Consider the following 17,871-nt stretch of genomic DNA (forward strand, 5'->3'; position numbering starts at 1 on the left):
TTATTCAATCTAAGAAACATTTGCCTTTTCCTCTTTTATTTGTGTGTGTGTGTGTGTGTGTGTGTTTAAAAATGCAATATTCTTTTCCATTATCCTATAGGACAAAAAATATTTTACGTGCTAATAAATTGCATCACATCATCTCAACCTAAATAATATGTTGTATGTTGGGGGTTATGGGATAAGGTTATGGCTTTCTATTTACTTAACCTTTTAAATGACTTTTCTATAAATAGCAGGGAAAAAAAGCAATTTGGTCTGCCTATTTCATATGCCGGGGTGGATATGTTTATGGTTGAGAAATTGTGTCAAGCATGAAAGAACAACAATTTATGAATATTAAATGAGATGAGAACTTTCCAACTTTGAACTTGGATCCTCAAAACTCAAATGGTCACTTCCTTTTCATTATGTCATTTAAAATGAATTTCATTGAGGCAAACGGTTGAGTGGGAAAATCAAAATTCATGGAGAGAAGTACTGTTGTTGAAATCAATTTTAATATTAATCTAATTTAAAGATATGAATCATTAATTATTAGAAAACTATTGTTTTGATTGTTCTGAATTTCCCGGCAATGTATATTTCTTACATTTTGACACTGGGTATGCCAAATCATTATATGAAACACATTTAAGATTTTAAAGATTAAAGATTATAGATTACAATGACTGGGCATGTACAAATGATCACATAAAATAATAGTTTTAATAAAATAAGCTTATTGAATTTGAATAATTCCATTTTTAAAAGATTTTGATGGCTGCACATGTGAAATCATCATTAGGGTTAATTTTGAATAAACACATTCACGATTTTTTGATTACAGTATGGGCTTGTAAAAATGAAAGGTAATATATATATTTTTAAATAATATGATTCATTTTGAATTACGTACAGTAAACTTAACTGTATTTTTTGTTTTATTTTTTTAAAGAATTTTAATCTATCATGAAATAATGCTTTGAAAAGAATAATTTCATAATTTTGAATTAAAATATTTACGCTCACAAAATACTTTTGTGGGAATTTACAAATGGTGCTGGAATGGCTCATATACAACCGTATTGATACTAACTGCAAATGTAAACACTTCACTTGAATATTTTTTGTGCTCCGCTACAAATCTAATGTCTTCTCTTGTCCTTTTCCCCCTTCTTTCTGTCTGCCCTGTCTTTCCCCTTCCCTCGTTCTTCTCTCTGTGTTGCACAGATGAACAGGCCAATCCAGGTGAAGCCAGCTGACAGTGAGAGCAGGGGAGGTAGATTTCACTTCTCTTTTTTCTTCTTCCCTTCCTGTTTCTCCCCCCACCTTCCTGTCACTCTAAATCAGTGTCTCCATTACCAGTAGATCTCCACTTCTTAAGTGTCATATATAATGACGCATCTCGATGAGACCCGACAGTCGTACAGGGCCCCAGAGGATCTTGGGTCTGCCCTCACACACCTTACATAACTCTGATTATTACCCTCCACTGAGGTGCTAGGAGAGCTACGTTTTTTAAGCTTTAGTTTTGTTAGTTTTCGTTTTTGTATGGACAAACACTGTTGTATGAAAGAGAAAGTTTGTAGAGTTTTATGGTAAATTTAAGACTAAAAGTGTAAATAGGAAAACGTTTTATTATGCTTAGTGTTAGTATTGCATTGCATGTATTGCTTCTCAAGACTCCTTTTCATCATGTCATTTAGAATGAATTATTTCAAGTGGTGTGATGGGAAATACAAATTCATGGAGAGAAGAATTATCATTGTTAAACTCCATTTTAATATGATATGAATTTTCAATTATCAGAAAACTATTTTGAATATTTATTTGGTTATTTGCTTTTTTTTTGTTATCTACTGAAGCTTATTTCTGCCATGAGATAAAATACTAAAATTTTAAATATCTGGGAATCTTTTTTTTTTTTTCTTTTTTTTTGTCACAATTCTAAATCGGCAACTCATGATTCAGAAATTTGATCTAAAAAATTTTAATTTTACAGTTTTATTTTTTTTTCACCACAATTGCAACGTTTTATCTCCTAATTTTATATCTCTCCATTTTTTTCGAATTGTGAGAAAAAAAGAATTTTGAGATATAAACTTTGCGAGAAAAGAGTCAGAGTTGTGATATAAAAAATAGCAATTACCTTTTTTTTATTCTGTGGTAGAAACAAGCTAACATTATTATTATTAATAATATTATTATTATTATTTAAGAATTTCAGTGATTATGGGTATATAAAAATCATCGCATGTAACAATATTTTAAATAGAATGTTTTGTTAATAGAATAGATTTATTTCTTTATTCATAATATTAGTTTAGTGGTTCTAGATGGCATAGAAAACTGAAAAGAAAATGAAGCCAGGTGCTTTGAAGCTCCAGAACATTGTTTTTAATGAGAACATAAAAATGAACATCAGAAGGTTCTCCTATGATTTGCTAAGAACTTGAAAAGGTCCCTTGTTGGCGTCATAAAAACGTAAAAAGGTTCCCCTACGACTTCCTATAAACTTCAAAATGTTCTCATGTGGCATCTTAGTAAGTTTATCAAAAATCTTTTCGCCTGTGACATAATAAGAACATTAAAATGATATATTACATTATAAAGTTTGTGGTCAGGGGAGTGAGATCGAGTTTCCATGCATTGACTTTGCATGTGTGTGTCTGTGTGTCACTTACAGACAAAGTGGAAGTAGTTTGGTGAGAGATGAGCTCCTCTTTTCCCACTTTTGGGTCAGATATTTCAGATAACCAAGATTGATGGACCCACAGAGAGAGTGAGACACACACAGAAGAGTCAGACTTGGAGGCACCTCTCTCTCCTTCAGAGTATCTCCCATCATTTCATGCCACTTGGTCCTTCCTCTAATTAGGAGTGTCTTCCTTTTACACACACTTCATAGATCAGGCATCTTCGTCATGATGGACAGCTGAATTTATCCCCCGTTAGCCCTGTAAAAACGCAATATATGTCCCTGCAAAGCCCTCTGATTCCACTGGCAAAACTGATGTGCCGTCCCCGACCGATCCATTCACTAGTCATTTAAAGTGAAAACCGGGATGGAGAGAGAGCTCTAAAGGTCAAAGTGGGAAAGACAAAGAAAGGAAGTGAGAGGCACAAAGACAGAAAGAGACTTAAAGGAGAGTTAGAAAGAAGACAAGGAGGTGGGATCTGGTCATAAGAGACAAATAAGGATGGATATCAGAGGGAATGAGAGGAAACAGTTGGAGACACGGGTTAGAGACAACTACGAAAGACTTGTTGTTCTAAACAAAATAGCTTTTTCTGTCCCACCATTATCAGGAAATGTGCACAATGTGATTTACACCTAGGACATGTTTATAGATCTACACTGTTGGGAACGTTACTTTAAAAAAGTAATAAGTTATAGTTATTTACTACTTGTTCCAAAAAGTAACTGAGTTAGTAACTGAATTACTCTATAATAAAAGTAACTCGTTACCAGGGAAAGTAACTATTTGCGTTACTGTAAAAAAAAAAAAAAAAAAAAAGTTGCTATATATTTTAATATATATAAGTTTATTTCTTTTTTTTTTTGGAGCAGTTTTCACAAGTCAGTTGAAATGAGTAGAACAGACAGGTGTTCGTACATAACTTTCAATATTTATTGCACGTCAACAAACATCAAGAGTTTTATCCTGCACTTCCAAGTATTATCTTTGTAAGAAAAGTGTTTTTGGCCACTAGCTTTGTAGATGCGTGTGACACACATTACCTGTACACATTACATGCATGTTCTTGCATTTGACCACAATGAATTTGAAGTAGTGCTTATATCTCCACCTTGAAAATGGCAACTTTTCATCGGATTGCTCCTGACTCGCCATCTCTGCTGCTGCTGCGAATCTCGCGTGCGTGCGTGCGTGCGTGCGTGCGTGCGTGTGTGTGTGTGTGTGTTTGACGCCGCTGGCGTAAAAACACTGGCTCTGATTGGCTACCATGAAACACATGACTCTGCCTTAGCCAATCATAATCGCTTATCTTGTTATTAACTCACCTGCTCACACGCCTGTGTGAGGCAGAGGTGCGTTTGGATTACATAGTTTATTAAATCAATGCAAAGTAACGCACCGCATTTAACGTCCAGTAATGTTAACGGCGTTATAACGACGCGAAAAGTAATTAGTTAGATTACCCCGTTACTGGAAAAATATAGTCGTTACCTAACGCCGTTCTTTTAAACGGCATTATTCCAAACACTGTAGATCTATGACCCTTGTTGTTTCTGGAAAAACATTCCCATTGACCAAAGACCATAGTAGGGGAAAAAAAATACTGTGGAAGTCAATGGCAACCACCAACTGTTTGATTCCCAGCAATCTTCAAAATATATTTTTATGTTCAACATAAAAAAAGCAACTCACACAGGTTTGGAACGACATGAGAGTAAATTATGATTTTTGAGTGAACTATCCCTTTAAGATAGCTTCAGCTTGATTTCAGACTATCTTCATTTTAAGCTATCTGAAGCTACCTGGGTCTTGTGTGCGTTTTATCCCGCATACGCGCACCAGACTCGTAAACATTCCCCACAGAGAGAGGCCGGACTAGAGATTAGTCTTGTTGACTGGGCAAGGACACCCTGTCAAAGCATGTTAGTGAGCGGCAGGCCTGGACAAACACAGGAACACACACACTCATACACAGTAGTGCTCATTAATATCTCCGCTGCATCATCCATCATACACACACACACACATTACACATACACATTGATCAAGTTTACCAACAGTATACAAACCAACCTGCATGATCCACTAGTACGTTCAGTCGTTTAAAGCACATTTTTCTAAAACAATTTACACACAATTGTTTTGAGTAAGTCTGTAATTATAATTACATTATATTAATAGTCTTTATTACAAAAAATAAAAATAAATAGAAGTCTAGGGTATGTCAGCATTTAGATAGTAAGATAAATATGTGTGTGCATGTTTACACACTTTCATATTCAGTCCAATTCCCTCTGCGCCCTATAAATGTGTGCCTTGTTTTTTAACTCTGTGCCTTGTCTTGAGTTTAACACATGCAGCATTGACACTGCAATTACAGCCTAATAAAACCCTGAAACAATACCGCTTTTGTTCCCCTCACGCTGATGTGTAATTCAATAATGTCTACATAATCTGATAAAGAACAGCACAAACAATAAACAAGGGACTCCTGAGGTGGCAGAATCGACTAGGCGAAAGGTTCTCCACAGATAACTCGCTCATGAACTCATTTCATTATACAGTAGCACCAACAGTAGTTTTTTTTTTTTGTGCTCTTCTGGATTAAGCCACAGAAAATTGTATATTAGGTGGATAAAAAGCATGCATTGTGGGATTGATCCGATGTGTTGTTTATTTTTGGACTTTTAATACGTTTGTCTTTGCTGTTGCACTTTAGTAATGGTGACTTTTAATTGCGTTTTGATTACATTTTACAGTACTCACCTCATGCTTGTTTATTTTGAGTGCCATTATAAGATTCAGTCGTCTTTAAAAATAAAATGCGCAAACAGCGTGTACAGTAAAAAATAGTAAAAATGGAAAAAAGAGGCGTTGTGCATATATTGAAATGAGCAGTAGCACAAGACGACAGACAGATGTTGTTTTCCTGTGTAGCCTTTAACAACTTCTCTGTGTTTGTTTCAGAAGACAGAAAACTTTTTGTTGGCATGCTGAATAAGCAGCAATGTGAGGACGACGTGCGGCGCCTTTTTGAGTCCTTCGGGAGCATCGAGGAGTGCACCATCCTCAGAGGTCCTGATGGAAACAGCAAAGGTTATTGCTTCAGTCAGATTTTTTTATCATAACTGAAGTGTACTTTTCAAGTCTGTATGTTAATAATTATTATTATATTATATATCATTAAAATATATGCATTTTAAAGATCTGTTTAAAAATCTTAAAGGTGCTCTTACAATAATATAATGAAGATTACATTGATTAATAATCATTTGTGGAGTTAAAACAACATGGCTTCTTGACCCAGTTAGAGGGTCTCCCTCAACATTTTCTTTCTTTCACTTTTTTTTTCTCTATTCAGGTTGTGCGTTTGTGAAGTATTCCACTCATGCAGAAGCTCAGGCCGCTATCAGTACTTTACACGGCAGCCAAACCATGCCTGTGGGTGCCAGCACATGTGATTATGCATTTTTGTATCATTAGAACATTTAAAGCACAAAGAGTCCTCATTTTGTTTGTGTGTGTGTGTGTTTCAGGGCGCTTCTTCCAGCCTGGTGGTGAAGTTTGCAGACACAGATAAGGAACGGACCATTCGACGCATGCAGCAGATGGCCGGTCAGATGGGCATCTTCAATCCGATGGCCCTGCAGTTTGGAGCGTACGGCGCCTATGCACAGGCAAGAGCTCTCTCTCTCTCTCATTACAACCAATTCCCAACAAAACTGCAGGGTCTCAGTGGAAAAAAAATCTGTCGACTCTATAAAGTCTCGATTATACACCGTGCTCCATGCATTATGAGATGATGTTATCTTAGTGTGGTTTTGTCCATCAGGTTCAGCAGCAGGCAGCGCTGATGGCATCAGTGGGTCAGGGAGGATATCTCAGCCCTATGGCGGCTTTTGCTGCTGCACAGATGCAACACATGGCCACTATAAACGGCCTCCCAGGGGCTCCCATGACCCCAACATCAGGTGAGGAAACACACACACACGCAGACATTCTCAGACAGTATTGGTCTCAACTTCAAAGTCTTTTAATTATTTTTAGTTATCATTTTTATCATAGTAAATAAAGAGTTTTTTTTTATTTTTGTTTGGTAAAAATTGAAACTCATTTATTATATGGATAATAATACATAATCTAAACTTTAGAAATAATAGTAATTAGTAATTGGTTATAAAATTAACAGATAATTTAAATTTATTTGGTAACACTTTACAATACATTTCAAATATGCTCTCTTCTCCTTGGCCCCGCCCACCAGGTGGAAGCACGCCCCCTGGCATCACAGCTCCCACGGTGACCAGCATTCCATCTCCAATTAGTGTCAACGGTTTCACAGGTCTGCCTCCTCCTCAGGCCAACGGCCAGCCCCCAGCGGAGGCCATGTTTACCAATGGAATCCATCCGTACCCAGGTATACTGCATGCTCTCATCCACAGATATACAGCAGAAATATGACAGATTTGAACATTAAATTATTATTAAACTTAATGGTTAAACTTTGCAACAGTAGTATACAGGAATAATATAAAAAAATGTATGTTGTCATCCTATTTTGACGATTGATGTCATTGAATTACTGTATTTCTTACAGCGTAATCAAATTTTATGATTGTACATAAAGCAGTCTTGTGCACTGTTGACTTATGTATTTAGGAATATAAGGGTTCTTCGTTTTGATGAGTCTGCAATCTTTTAGTAAACACTAAAGCATGTCATTTAATATGTCTCTGGAAGTTTCTAATTTAACTGCGTTTGGAAATAGCCAGTGGTCGGCTGTTAGCTGTCACAGTGCGAGTCTGTGTGATGTGGATTGGTATTCATGTCAGGTGCCGAAAAAAAAAAAAGAAAAAAAAAAAGCAAATACCTGTTTCCTGGCCTTATCCCAGTTTTGCAGGAAGTGGTGTTTAGGGAAGACTCGGAGAAGGGCGGCCTGGGCATGGCACAGAGAAGTTGTTTTGGGGTTCAGGGAAGCTGCTTCCTGTCGTCTCTATCAGAAGGTATAGAACTCCCTTAGACGTTAGTGTCGTGCAGTGTTGTTTTACTGTGTGTGTGTGTGTGTGTGTGTGTGTGTGTGGTATATATCATTGACAGTGGGAGTGAGAGACATGTGAGTAGTTTCTTCATGTTTGTTTGGTGTCGTCAGCTTTGTAGAGTGATGTTGTTGTAGTGTGTAGTTGTAGTTTTATGTGCATGCATTATATTTGGAAGACTCTTTCATTTTAAGTGACCCATTCAAGGGCACGGTGGTGATGCTTATGCATTCCGGAGTTCAATCCTACAAGCTTTTGGTTAGCAGCCCACAGCTTTGTCCATTAAGCAACACAACAACCAAAAGTGAACTGTGTTCCCTTTAAAGGGATAGTACACCAAAAAATGGTCATTGTATCTTCATGTATCTCAATGTTATTCATGCTGTTTCATACAGAAAAATAAAAGAGGGACATAGAAGCACTGAACTGTAAGAACAGGCAAAATCTGTTTTGTGGCTCATTAATGTGTCGTGACAGATCACTGTAGCACCTAAATAAACATGAATGAATATTAGAAGATATCTATTTCAACCGTGGAAAGACATCAATGTGACCATTTTAAAACATTTTAATGAAATTAATAATGAAAATATAAGAATTCAAGTACAATAAAAGTCGTGATTACATTAAAATATTAAAATAATTAAGGTATGGTTTTCCACTAAATGTAGTGGGACATTTAAATAATTTATTTTTTTAGTTTATTTATATTATTATTATTATATATCATTTAGATTCACTAATAATACAATACATATAATAAACAGCAATATTTACCAACACACACACGCACATATACATATACCTGCACAGACACACACACACATTAATATATATATATATTACAAATTTTTGGACCAAAAACTATAATTGAACTGTTGAATTCACCAAAAAAAAAAAAAATGTTTTTACCATAATTCAGTCAACCTCGTGACAATACACAAAATAATATAATAACGTATATTATGCATTAGAGATTTTATAATTTGAATTACAAAACAATCTGCATAACAAAACAAACACTGCAACAATATTACAGAAATATTAATATTGAAGTTCTCTAAGACCGTTTTCATCTTCAAAATGATGGCGCTAATTGCGTTTATATAAACAAGAGCACACAAGTCCTCGGTGTGATGTGAGAGATGTGAAGGTTGCATTGCTTTCAGTTACCCAGGTGAGCAATCTGATATTTTGCATTGCCATGAATGAGAACAAATAGTAGGAAATATCTGACACCTGAATGCTGTGATCGACCAATCAGAAACAAGTATTCCAGAGTGCCAGTGTAATTTAGAGCATCTTCATCATCTTTTACGTTCATACAGATTTGGAACGACATGAGAGTGAGTTAATGATGACAGGATTTTCATTTTTGGCTGAATTCTCCCTGCTTTTAAGTGTAATGTTACTCACAAGTCCATCAAATGAGCCCCAAGCACACAATCCTGAGCGTGGATGCTTCAGTGTTTACCGCGTTAGTGTTTTAGCAGCGTTAAGTTAGCAGGCTGCCAGTATGTGTATCAGTGTTTAGAACAGGAGCGTAGCCGGCCGGGCCTGTGAAAGCTCTCAGCTGATTGATGTGCAGTGTAGAGCTGTAGATCTATATTGTTCTCTGTACACTCTCCGGCTGTCTTTCCAACACTTGGCCAGAGGGGAAGCTTGGCAGGGCCCCGTGCGAGCGCCACGGCTTAATTGTTTGGGGGTGAACGGTGAGGGGGTGGGAAGTGAGGTAAGATCATTCTCGGTGCACAGCTCTCCCCGAACACACTCTGGTGCACTCACTGACCCAGACTGTGTCTGTAACGCTCTCATCTCTTTCCTTTGGCAGCTCAGAGTCCCACCGCAGCAGACCCCCTACAGCAGGCCTACGCTGGAGTCCAACAGTATGCAGGTCTGTCACTCAATGGAGGCGCTTGTGATTTTCCTGCTTCCGAGTTAATGAAATGCACATGCGCTGTGTGTATGTGTGCTGGAATTAGAGGTGTGAAGCGTGTGTGTGTTATCTGACACATCGGCGTGTGTGTGTGTGGTGTGTGTGTGTCTCAGCAGCCTTCCCCGCTGCATATGGACAGATCAGCCAGGCCTTTCCCCAGCCGCCTCCCATCATCCCTCAGCAGCAGAGAGAAGGTGAGTCTGTCAGATCTGTCACCTGTAAGAGTGAAGGATTCAACGTGGTCACTCTCTGTGACATTTTCCGTAATTGTCTTTTCATTGACATCCTATTAATGTGAGATTTTATACATCGATTGTGCAGTATGCAAGTTACGCTTCCGTACAAAAGTTAATGGCCAGTAAGATTCTGAAAGGATGCATTAAATTTATCAAAAGTGACAGTATAGACATTTATAATGTTACAAAAGATTTCTGTCTTCAAAGTAAAAAAAAAAGAAAGTTTTATGAAAAGTAGTTTTCATAAAAAATATTCTGCAGGAACTATATTCATTGATAATAATAACACTGATGATAATAATAAATGTCTCTTAAGCAGCAAATCAACATATCTCTTTCTGAAATGATTTCAACACCGGAATAAATTAAATTTATTTAAAATAATTAAAAATAGAAAACTGTTATTTTAAACTGTAATAATATTTCACAATATCACTGTATCTTCCTTGATTGCCCTAGACAATACTTTGGGTTTGATACCAAGCAAAAAATAATGAAATCCTATCAGTAAAGAGTTTAACAAACCCTAACAGGAAGAGATAAATGATTGTCTCTGGTGAATGATGGCCTGTCAGAGATCAACAGACATTAGGAAAGTTACCTAAAATGATCCTTTAAGTTGTTATATTCAGTGTTCTTGATAGACTTTGTAAAACATTAAACTCAAGATTGTGGTTCCGTCTCCCTCCAGTGGATGCTATTATAAACCTATACAGAAATATTACCAGTAAACCATCATACAGAGTCACGATCTACAAAAAGGAAGAGACTGCTATGCAGATGACAGGAGCCCATGTACGTGATTTGTATGTGGTTCTCGTGATTTATTATGCATTATAGAATGTTATAATGTTTATGTTAAAGTTATTAGAAACCGAGGTACACAAGTTCTTTTTGAAGCAACGGACAAAACCAGCTTAACTTTATTCACCATATATTTGTTGTTGATTCTAAAACAAGGAATTATGCATAGAAAATACATTAATAATAAATTAGTGCTGTCAAATGATTAATCACATCCAAAATAAGTTTTTGTTTATATATGTGTGTACTGTGTATATTATGTATATATAAGCACACAAAACATACATGTACAGACTGGTAACTGCAAACTTTATACACAATAAATACAACACCAATGATGTTTTATTAGTATTGCTAGTTTTTCGATCATCTATCTTTGCCCACCCAGTATACGCTGCAGTCATTCCCTTTGGATTGTGGTCTGTTGTGTATGATGGGCCTTATATTTGTCCCAGGAAATTAAAAACAACCTTTGCAATCAGAGTAAGTGCCGTGATTCGATGAAAAAGCTCAAGGTGAACTAATAATTTCGATCAAGCAGTTTGTCCATAAGTTCTCCATAAGAGCTGTAAATGAGTTTCGTCCTATACAGTGCTTTTCTGTCACTCTACACAGTTTGAAGGAAGAGCTAATCTAAAACCACTCTTTTCAGGAGTGCCTGAAGAACCTGGAGTATTTGTTTGTACGGTTATTTCATCTATTCAACTTAAAGAGAGAAGTGCTATTTCAGATGCCAGGGCAACTGCTCAATAAAGAGAAACTGTTTCTATAGCTTCTACTTTGGCAAGCCTAGTCTAATTCTACCATTTATTTCTTTGTTTTAACCTCCATCTCTCTTTATTCCTCTCATTTCCACCTATTCTCTCTATGCCACATGTCTAACTGTCTCTCTAATCCCCTGTATCCCACAATCCTCCTTGTCTTTCTCTCTCTTTCTCTGTCTCCAGGGCCAGAGGGCTGTAACCTGTTTATTTATCACCTCCCTCAGGAGTTTGGGGACGGCGAGCTGATGCAGATGTTCCTGCCTTTCGGTAATGTCATCTCCTCCAAAGTGTTTGTGGATCGGGCGACAAACCAAAGTAAATGCTTTGGTGGGTAAAAATGATAAGACACCTGTGAAGATTATTCTCATTCCTACTCACACTATTAACATTTTTACCTCATTTCTCTACCACAGCGAAGCTTTCGATTGAAGCCGGGTGCGCACTGTGTGGTTTTGGCTCCAATTTAGGGATGGTAGGGCTAAATAAGTTTTAGATCGCTTAGTATGACGTTCACCAATGAGAGCTAAATTACTTTTGCGATGCATTGTAGCTTCGAAAGTTTTGACGTAAACTTTACTTAACTACATAAATATCTTATGATGATATATTAGTGTTGTAATCAGACTATCAAAATCACCAGAAGTTCACGCTTTTCAAGTCCGTTTGTGCAGTTTGTTATTAATTCGGTTGGTGTTTTTCGTTTTGGATTTATGTTATTAATTCGGTTTTGTGTGAAAATTGCAATGTCAGAACAAACCTTTGACACGGTCAAAGTCGTAGATAATATGTATAGTTTACACCTTAAATGTCGATTCATTTTACTTTCTGAGAAGCACCAATCATAGAGGACGGGGAAAAATAAAAATCACACAGTGTTCATCTGGCTTAAGACAGGAAAAAAAGAATGAATGGAAAATTAAAGGAAAAAATGAAGAGGATGTAGAGTAGCATCTTTATGTCCTTAATCAGCGTGGGACATGAGGCTGTAGGGGGAAACCGCAGAAGCGTGTTAGCATGTCCCGCTCATGACTAATGTGGACCTCTATATTTTAATTAGCACTATCTGCAGCTTCACTGGCTCCTTGACTTATCAGAGGCATCCCATGCATGAACAAACACAACGCTATTCAATTTTCAACTAAATGTAAGCACCGTTAGCAGGAGGTAATGATTTGAAATGCTGAGCCAGCTGAAATATTCACAATACCTCAAGACCGAACAACTGAGAGAAATGAGAAAGTAGATGAGAAAATGAGAGCAAATAATTTGTGTTGAAATGATCATGTGTTTACTGGCAGAAATTTGCTGTAATTGCTAAGACAATAACACACTGAAGATGATTTACACCATTTACACTTTGCTTACCAGAAGAAGAAAAAAAACTACAAATATATAAATCATAAACAAATATATATATATTTTTGTTGTTGTTATTCAAGCTACCTTTTTAATGAAGTAGCTATACTACAAATTATAAGCATAAAATATTTCTTAGACCCCATAAAACTGAAATGACAGTTTTATGGCTTTAAGTCCATCTAAATGCTAACACACAGTGAAAGTTTTCTATGAACCAAAAATATTATCAATTCATCTTGCACACACTGTAAAATAAAATCAGTAACATTTACAGGAAAATACCGGCAGTTGTGGTTGCCAAAACTGTTTTCGACATTTTAGGTTTTACAGACTTAACTTAAATTCATAGTAAAAAAAATACACACACACACACACACAAAAACGTTTTTCATTAGCTGATATGTTTTTATACCGACCTATTTAAGTACTATCTTTACCATTGAAATACACACATTGACAGCCACCAAAGTGATGAGAAACAAATGACAAATGACAAATTATTTTTCAATATATTTCAGTATATTTCACACCAGATGGACATTTTGAAAAAAAGCTTATAACTAGAAAAACTATTTAAAAAGATTGACAAAAAAAAAAAAAAAAACATCAACTAAGCTATTTTTCACTCACCGAGAGTGTAGTTTCACTATTTGTTCCCGATGTGGCCGCTCACATAGCAGAAATACAAATTTACATTTAAATTTTATGAGACATTACATCATAACTCTTGCTAATGCTAAGAACGACTATGCTAGGACTCTTACTAATGCTAGGAGCAACTGGATATTGTGTTTTACTGTAGATTTTGCATGTTCTCTGTGCTTCTGATTATTGTGTATAATATGTATGCTTTTGTACTGTATTGATGGACTTTGTGCATATATGTTGAATGTTAAACATGTAGTAGAAAATGTGTCACGATCACTTAAGTAAACTTGTTCGATATCCTTTCCTCCTTCATTTCACGCTCACCTCATTCTTTGTCATAAAATCATTTCTGGCCTAATTTCTCCCCTTCCCTCAATACTATCTAATGTCCATCTGTCCATTGCATTACCTTATCATCCATCTGGTGCTAACCTGTCGTCCTCTCTCTGTCTCCATCTTTCTCCCTTCGTTCTCCAGGCTTTGTGAGCTTTGATAACCCGGGCAGCGCTCAAGCTGCCATCCAGTCCATGAACGGCTTTCAAATCGGCATGAAGAGACTGAAAGTGCAGCTGAAGAGGCCAAAGGACGCCAACCGCCCATATTAGCCCCGTCCCTCCCCCCAGCCACCCCTGACCCTGGGGATGAAGGCCGCCGCTGCGCACAGGGAAGGACAGGTTAGCCACATCACCTTGAAGCCAAAAGACACGAGGATACACACATACTATACAAGTGAACAAATCAGTTCAGTCAAATTTGTGAACAGAGTCATTGAAAAGTATGAGTGATTCATTCACTGACACAATGATATCCGTTCCTACTCAGTGTAATTCAATATATAGATTCAATCTGAAATAAAAGCATCTGCTAAATGCATAAATGTAATGTAAATGTAATTATAAAATAGGACCCTTCTCCAGTCTGGGCTGTGACAAAGGTGTGAAAGATTAGTCATTTCTGTGTATTTAATTTCATCTCAACATCATCTCATCTAAATAAAGATAGAAAATTGACCCTGCTGATGCCTTAAAATTTTAACTCAGCCAAGTTTTTCTACTTACACAGTATGTCTGTTGCACATCTCAGCACTGACCTCATACATTAAACCCTTTTCCAGATACACTGCAAAAATCATTTTGCTAATCAGTATTTTTGTTGTTTTATGATAAAATAGCTAACATCATTAAAACAATAAGTAGAAGAAAAACTTCATAGGATGTCGAGACTAATTTATTTGTAACATTTGTTTTAGTTTTTTGACATTCCAAATTTGTTTATATACTTTTTCTAAGAGAAATAACAGCTTTTTATGCAAGATGTGATGATTTATACAAAAAACGACTTATTTATATAATTATGTAAATCAGGGTTTCTCCCATCCCCATACAACATAACTTCTCTGTCTTTCACTGCTCTTACAAGAACATCAGTCTCCTCGGCTGTGAACCGCTCCTGGTGTGCGCCTGGTAAATACGCCATAATAATAGCAATCCATAATGGAACTTGCGCACCTGCTTTTAAAGGGAATGTTGGATGAAGTTCTGATTGGTTTATTTCATGTTACGCCCAAACCACACCTATGAATAATGAAGCTACTTCAGACCAACCCATTTTAGATTTGCGCCGGGCGCAAGAGCCATTTATCCCGCCGGGAAAATAGCAACAGCGCCGGGACCCGACCACAAAGTTACTTGCGCTTCGCGCTTTGACACTTGCGTTTCAGATCGTTAAAATAGGGCCCACTATAACAAATATAGTACTTATTAATAAGAAAATAATTGTATAAATAAAATAAAAAAACAATAACAAATATAAAAATGATTAACTTTAGTATAGTACCTCTTCATCCAAAATTGTTAACAAGACTTTTTAAGTCACAATGAAACAGCACGTCACCTGAGAAGTATAATTTTTTCAATGGAAGATCTAGTTGTGACAAATTAATTAAACATTACGGGTCTTTTTTTTTTAATTGAAACACATGCATGGATGATTTGTTGACAATAAGATAAACAACATGCATTAAGATTTGATGGGGTGAATTTTCATTTTGTGTCTTTAAATGCTTCCATCCTTTTTGTGTTTCCTTCCTAGGTTTTGTAGAGCTGGAACACGTTGAGAACATGCCAAATGTATTTGAAAACACATACTGTAAGATCAAGATCATCGGGGCTGGGGATACAGTACAGCTGAAGAGGGACATGAGGAGGACGTAGCCGCATGATATACCAACACCACCAGGCTCATTGGACCTTTTTGGACTTCAGTGTTTAACTCAGGGGAGCCGCGGGGTTACTGGACCATACCGTACTCCCTTCTTTGAAACCCTCGAACCCTTTTTTTGAAGAACCACAGAAAACACTACTGAAGACCAACACAAAAAAACATATATTTAAAAGAAGAAAAACAATGAAAGTCCTCAAAATGCTCGGAATCTATGAATTAGTAGTATGGGGAAAAAAAACCTTTTTACAACTAAGATAGACTTTTAGATGGGAATCATGTAATATTGAACACGTCTTTGGGAAAACTTTTTAAAGAACTGTTTTAGAAACCAACAAAATGGATATAAAAAAAAAACACTTGAAAGACAGAATTTTTGGAAGGATTTGACAATTCAGGACAAGAACTTGCTTCGACTCGGGATGGCCAACTTTTTTTCTTGGAGTGCCTGTCTGTTTCCAGGGGCAATGGCTGCCACAAACTACAGCCTCCGTCCGCTGGGAGACTTACCTGTCATTCCTTAGTTGTGTAGGGACCAAATGACCAAACCTTTTTATCACAAATGAAACCGAAAAAGAAAAAAATACTTAAACCTGTAACATAATCAGACCACTGCATCTCTTGCTGTGCCAATCGGTTTAAGAGTTGTATTAACAAAAAAAAAAAGAAAGGAAAAAAAGATATATGTATAAAAAGAACATATATGACTATATGCATAAATGCATACATATAGATTGCTGATATGCTTTTGAACTGGCAGAAATGTTTCCAATGGCCCTTGAAGAATATTTATTTTTATTTCTCTTCTAGTTTTTCTCTGTGGCGAGAGAAAGGGTGCATGGGAAGGGTTGTTCCATTATGCAGCCTTACCTTTTCTATCTTATGTCCTGACCTTGTAGCTCAGAGACCATCTTAAAGAAGTTTGAGATAAACAATCCAGTTTATATATAACGTACATACAATATGTATATGTATAGCAGATGTTCAAGCAATATGTATTCATATGTATGCACCTGTAAAGCATATATATGGATACATACGATATTAATCCCAAAACCCATATATGTATTTATATGCATATATTTTATATGTGTGTATATATAGAAACTGGCTATTCAATATGTAGAGCTGTAATTTTTATGTAGATTTAAGCTGGTGTTTGAAACCACTGCTTTGCTTTGGACTTCTACCACTGGAAAGAATCTCAAATCGGCAGCTGCAATCTGCAGGCATTCCTCTCGATCCGATACAACGTTATTTATCCGTCAACACACGCGCACGCTGATTCCGTTTGTGTACGTGTGCTACTTACAAATGCAAGAAGGCCTCTTCTCATAAGAGAGTTTAATGAGAAACAGGATCATTACGAAATAGTAGAGAATACGGACATATCTGCCTCCAAACATTCGCAAACAAACAACGCTATTCGATAGAATCGAGCGCTGGCTTTCAAAACGAACGCCTAGACGTTTTTCGAACTGCGATCGCGCATGCGCCGTCAAATTGTCAGCAGTGCGTCCGTGCATCTGGCAGCACTGTTACAACACCGCTAGCAGCCATTCATTATAATGATGATGTCAAAACAACGATAACACTCTCCTTATTTACGAAATAAAATGAACTACTATAGCTACAGCTAACAGCAAAGCCTTCAAATATCTGTTGACATAACAAACCTGTGCAGCTTGACACCGCCATTTATCTATTTCCACCCACTCAACGTTCTGCTTACGGTTACAATGAAGTGGGCATTATGTAAGTTTTGCACAAATGTCGTATTGCGTGTTTACATGTGCTGCTTCAGCGTTCAGACGGAGTCGAGGGGTTTTCCCGCGCGCAGGGCTGAGGAGGGAATGCGAGTTTTTGAATTTCTTGTTAATGCAAATTGAGGACTTGAACGATTTTTGGTTATGCGTTGCAATTGACCTATTATACAAGATGGCACTATTGTAAATATATGATCATTTCAGAGCTGGTTAATTCGCTTTACCGAAGAGTAAAGCGTCTGTATAGAGGGTAAAAAGCAGTAGTCTATTCACCTCATTTCGAAGGCGAATCCAGTTCTGAATCGACGCGTCTTCAGACGGGTTCCGAGAGTGTCGTATTTTGCCTTCTAGATCTTTCCGACACATGATCATTCAGGTATTCCAGGATCTTTTGCAAGGATATGCATTCCGTCTGTTGGAT

The 17,871-nt window shown here is 36.8% G+C and overlaps 1 protein-coding gene across 9 annotated transcripts in view; it reads left to right on the forward strand.

The window, feature by feature from the left end:
- Positions 1-16,253, forward strand: part of LOC113064029 (CUGBP Elav-like family member 4) — a 77,967-nt gene extending 61,714 nt beyond the window's left edge. The window contains exons 3-14 of one of the 9 annotated variants that reach the window (XM_026234540.1): positions 1,213-1,261; positions 5,649-5,777; positions 6,043-6,122; positions 6,218-6,358; positions 6,514-6,652; positions 6,946-7,098; positions 7,574-7,684; positions 9,549-9,611; positions 9,767-9,847; positions 11,641-11,724; positions 13,942-14,138; positions 15,556-16,253. In XM_026234540.1, the coding sequence (XP_026090325.1) occupies positions 1,213-1,261; positions 5,649-5,777; positions 6,043-6,122; positions 6,218-6,358; positions 6,514-6,652; positions 6,946-7,098; positions 7,574-7,684; positions 9,549-9,611; positions 9,767-9,847; positions 11,641-11,724; positions 13,942-14,069 (1,158 nt within the window). In that variant the 3' untranslated portion in view covers positions 14,070-14,138; positions 15,556-16,253. Of the gene's footprint in view, positions 1-1,212; positions 1,262-5,648; positions 5,778-6,042; positions 6,123-6,217; positions 6,359-6,513; positions 6,653-6,945; positions 7,099-7,573; positions 7,685-9,548; positions 9,612-9,766; positions 9,848-11,640; positions 11,785-13,941; positions 14,139-15,555 lie in introns of all 9 variants that reach the window. The other 8 variants (XM_026234537.1, XM_026234538.1, XM_026234539.1 and 5 more) reach the window with 8 other exon arrangements.
- The last annotated feature ends 1,618 nt before the right edge of the window (positions 16,254-17,871 follow it).

This window comes from Carassius auratus, chromosome 46 (assembly GCF_003368295.1).
Source record: "Carassius auratus strain Wakin chromosome 46, ASM336829v1, whole genome shotgun sequence".
In the NCBI taxonomy this organism is placed as follows: Eukaryota; Metazoa; Chordata; class Actinopteri; order Cypriniformes; family Cyprinidae; genus Carassius; species Carassius auratus.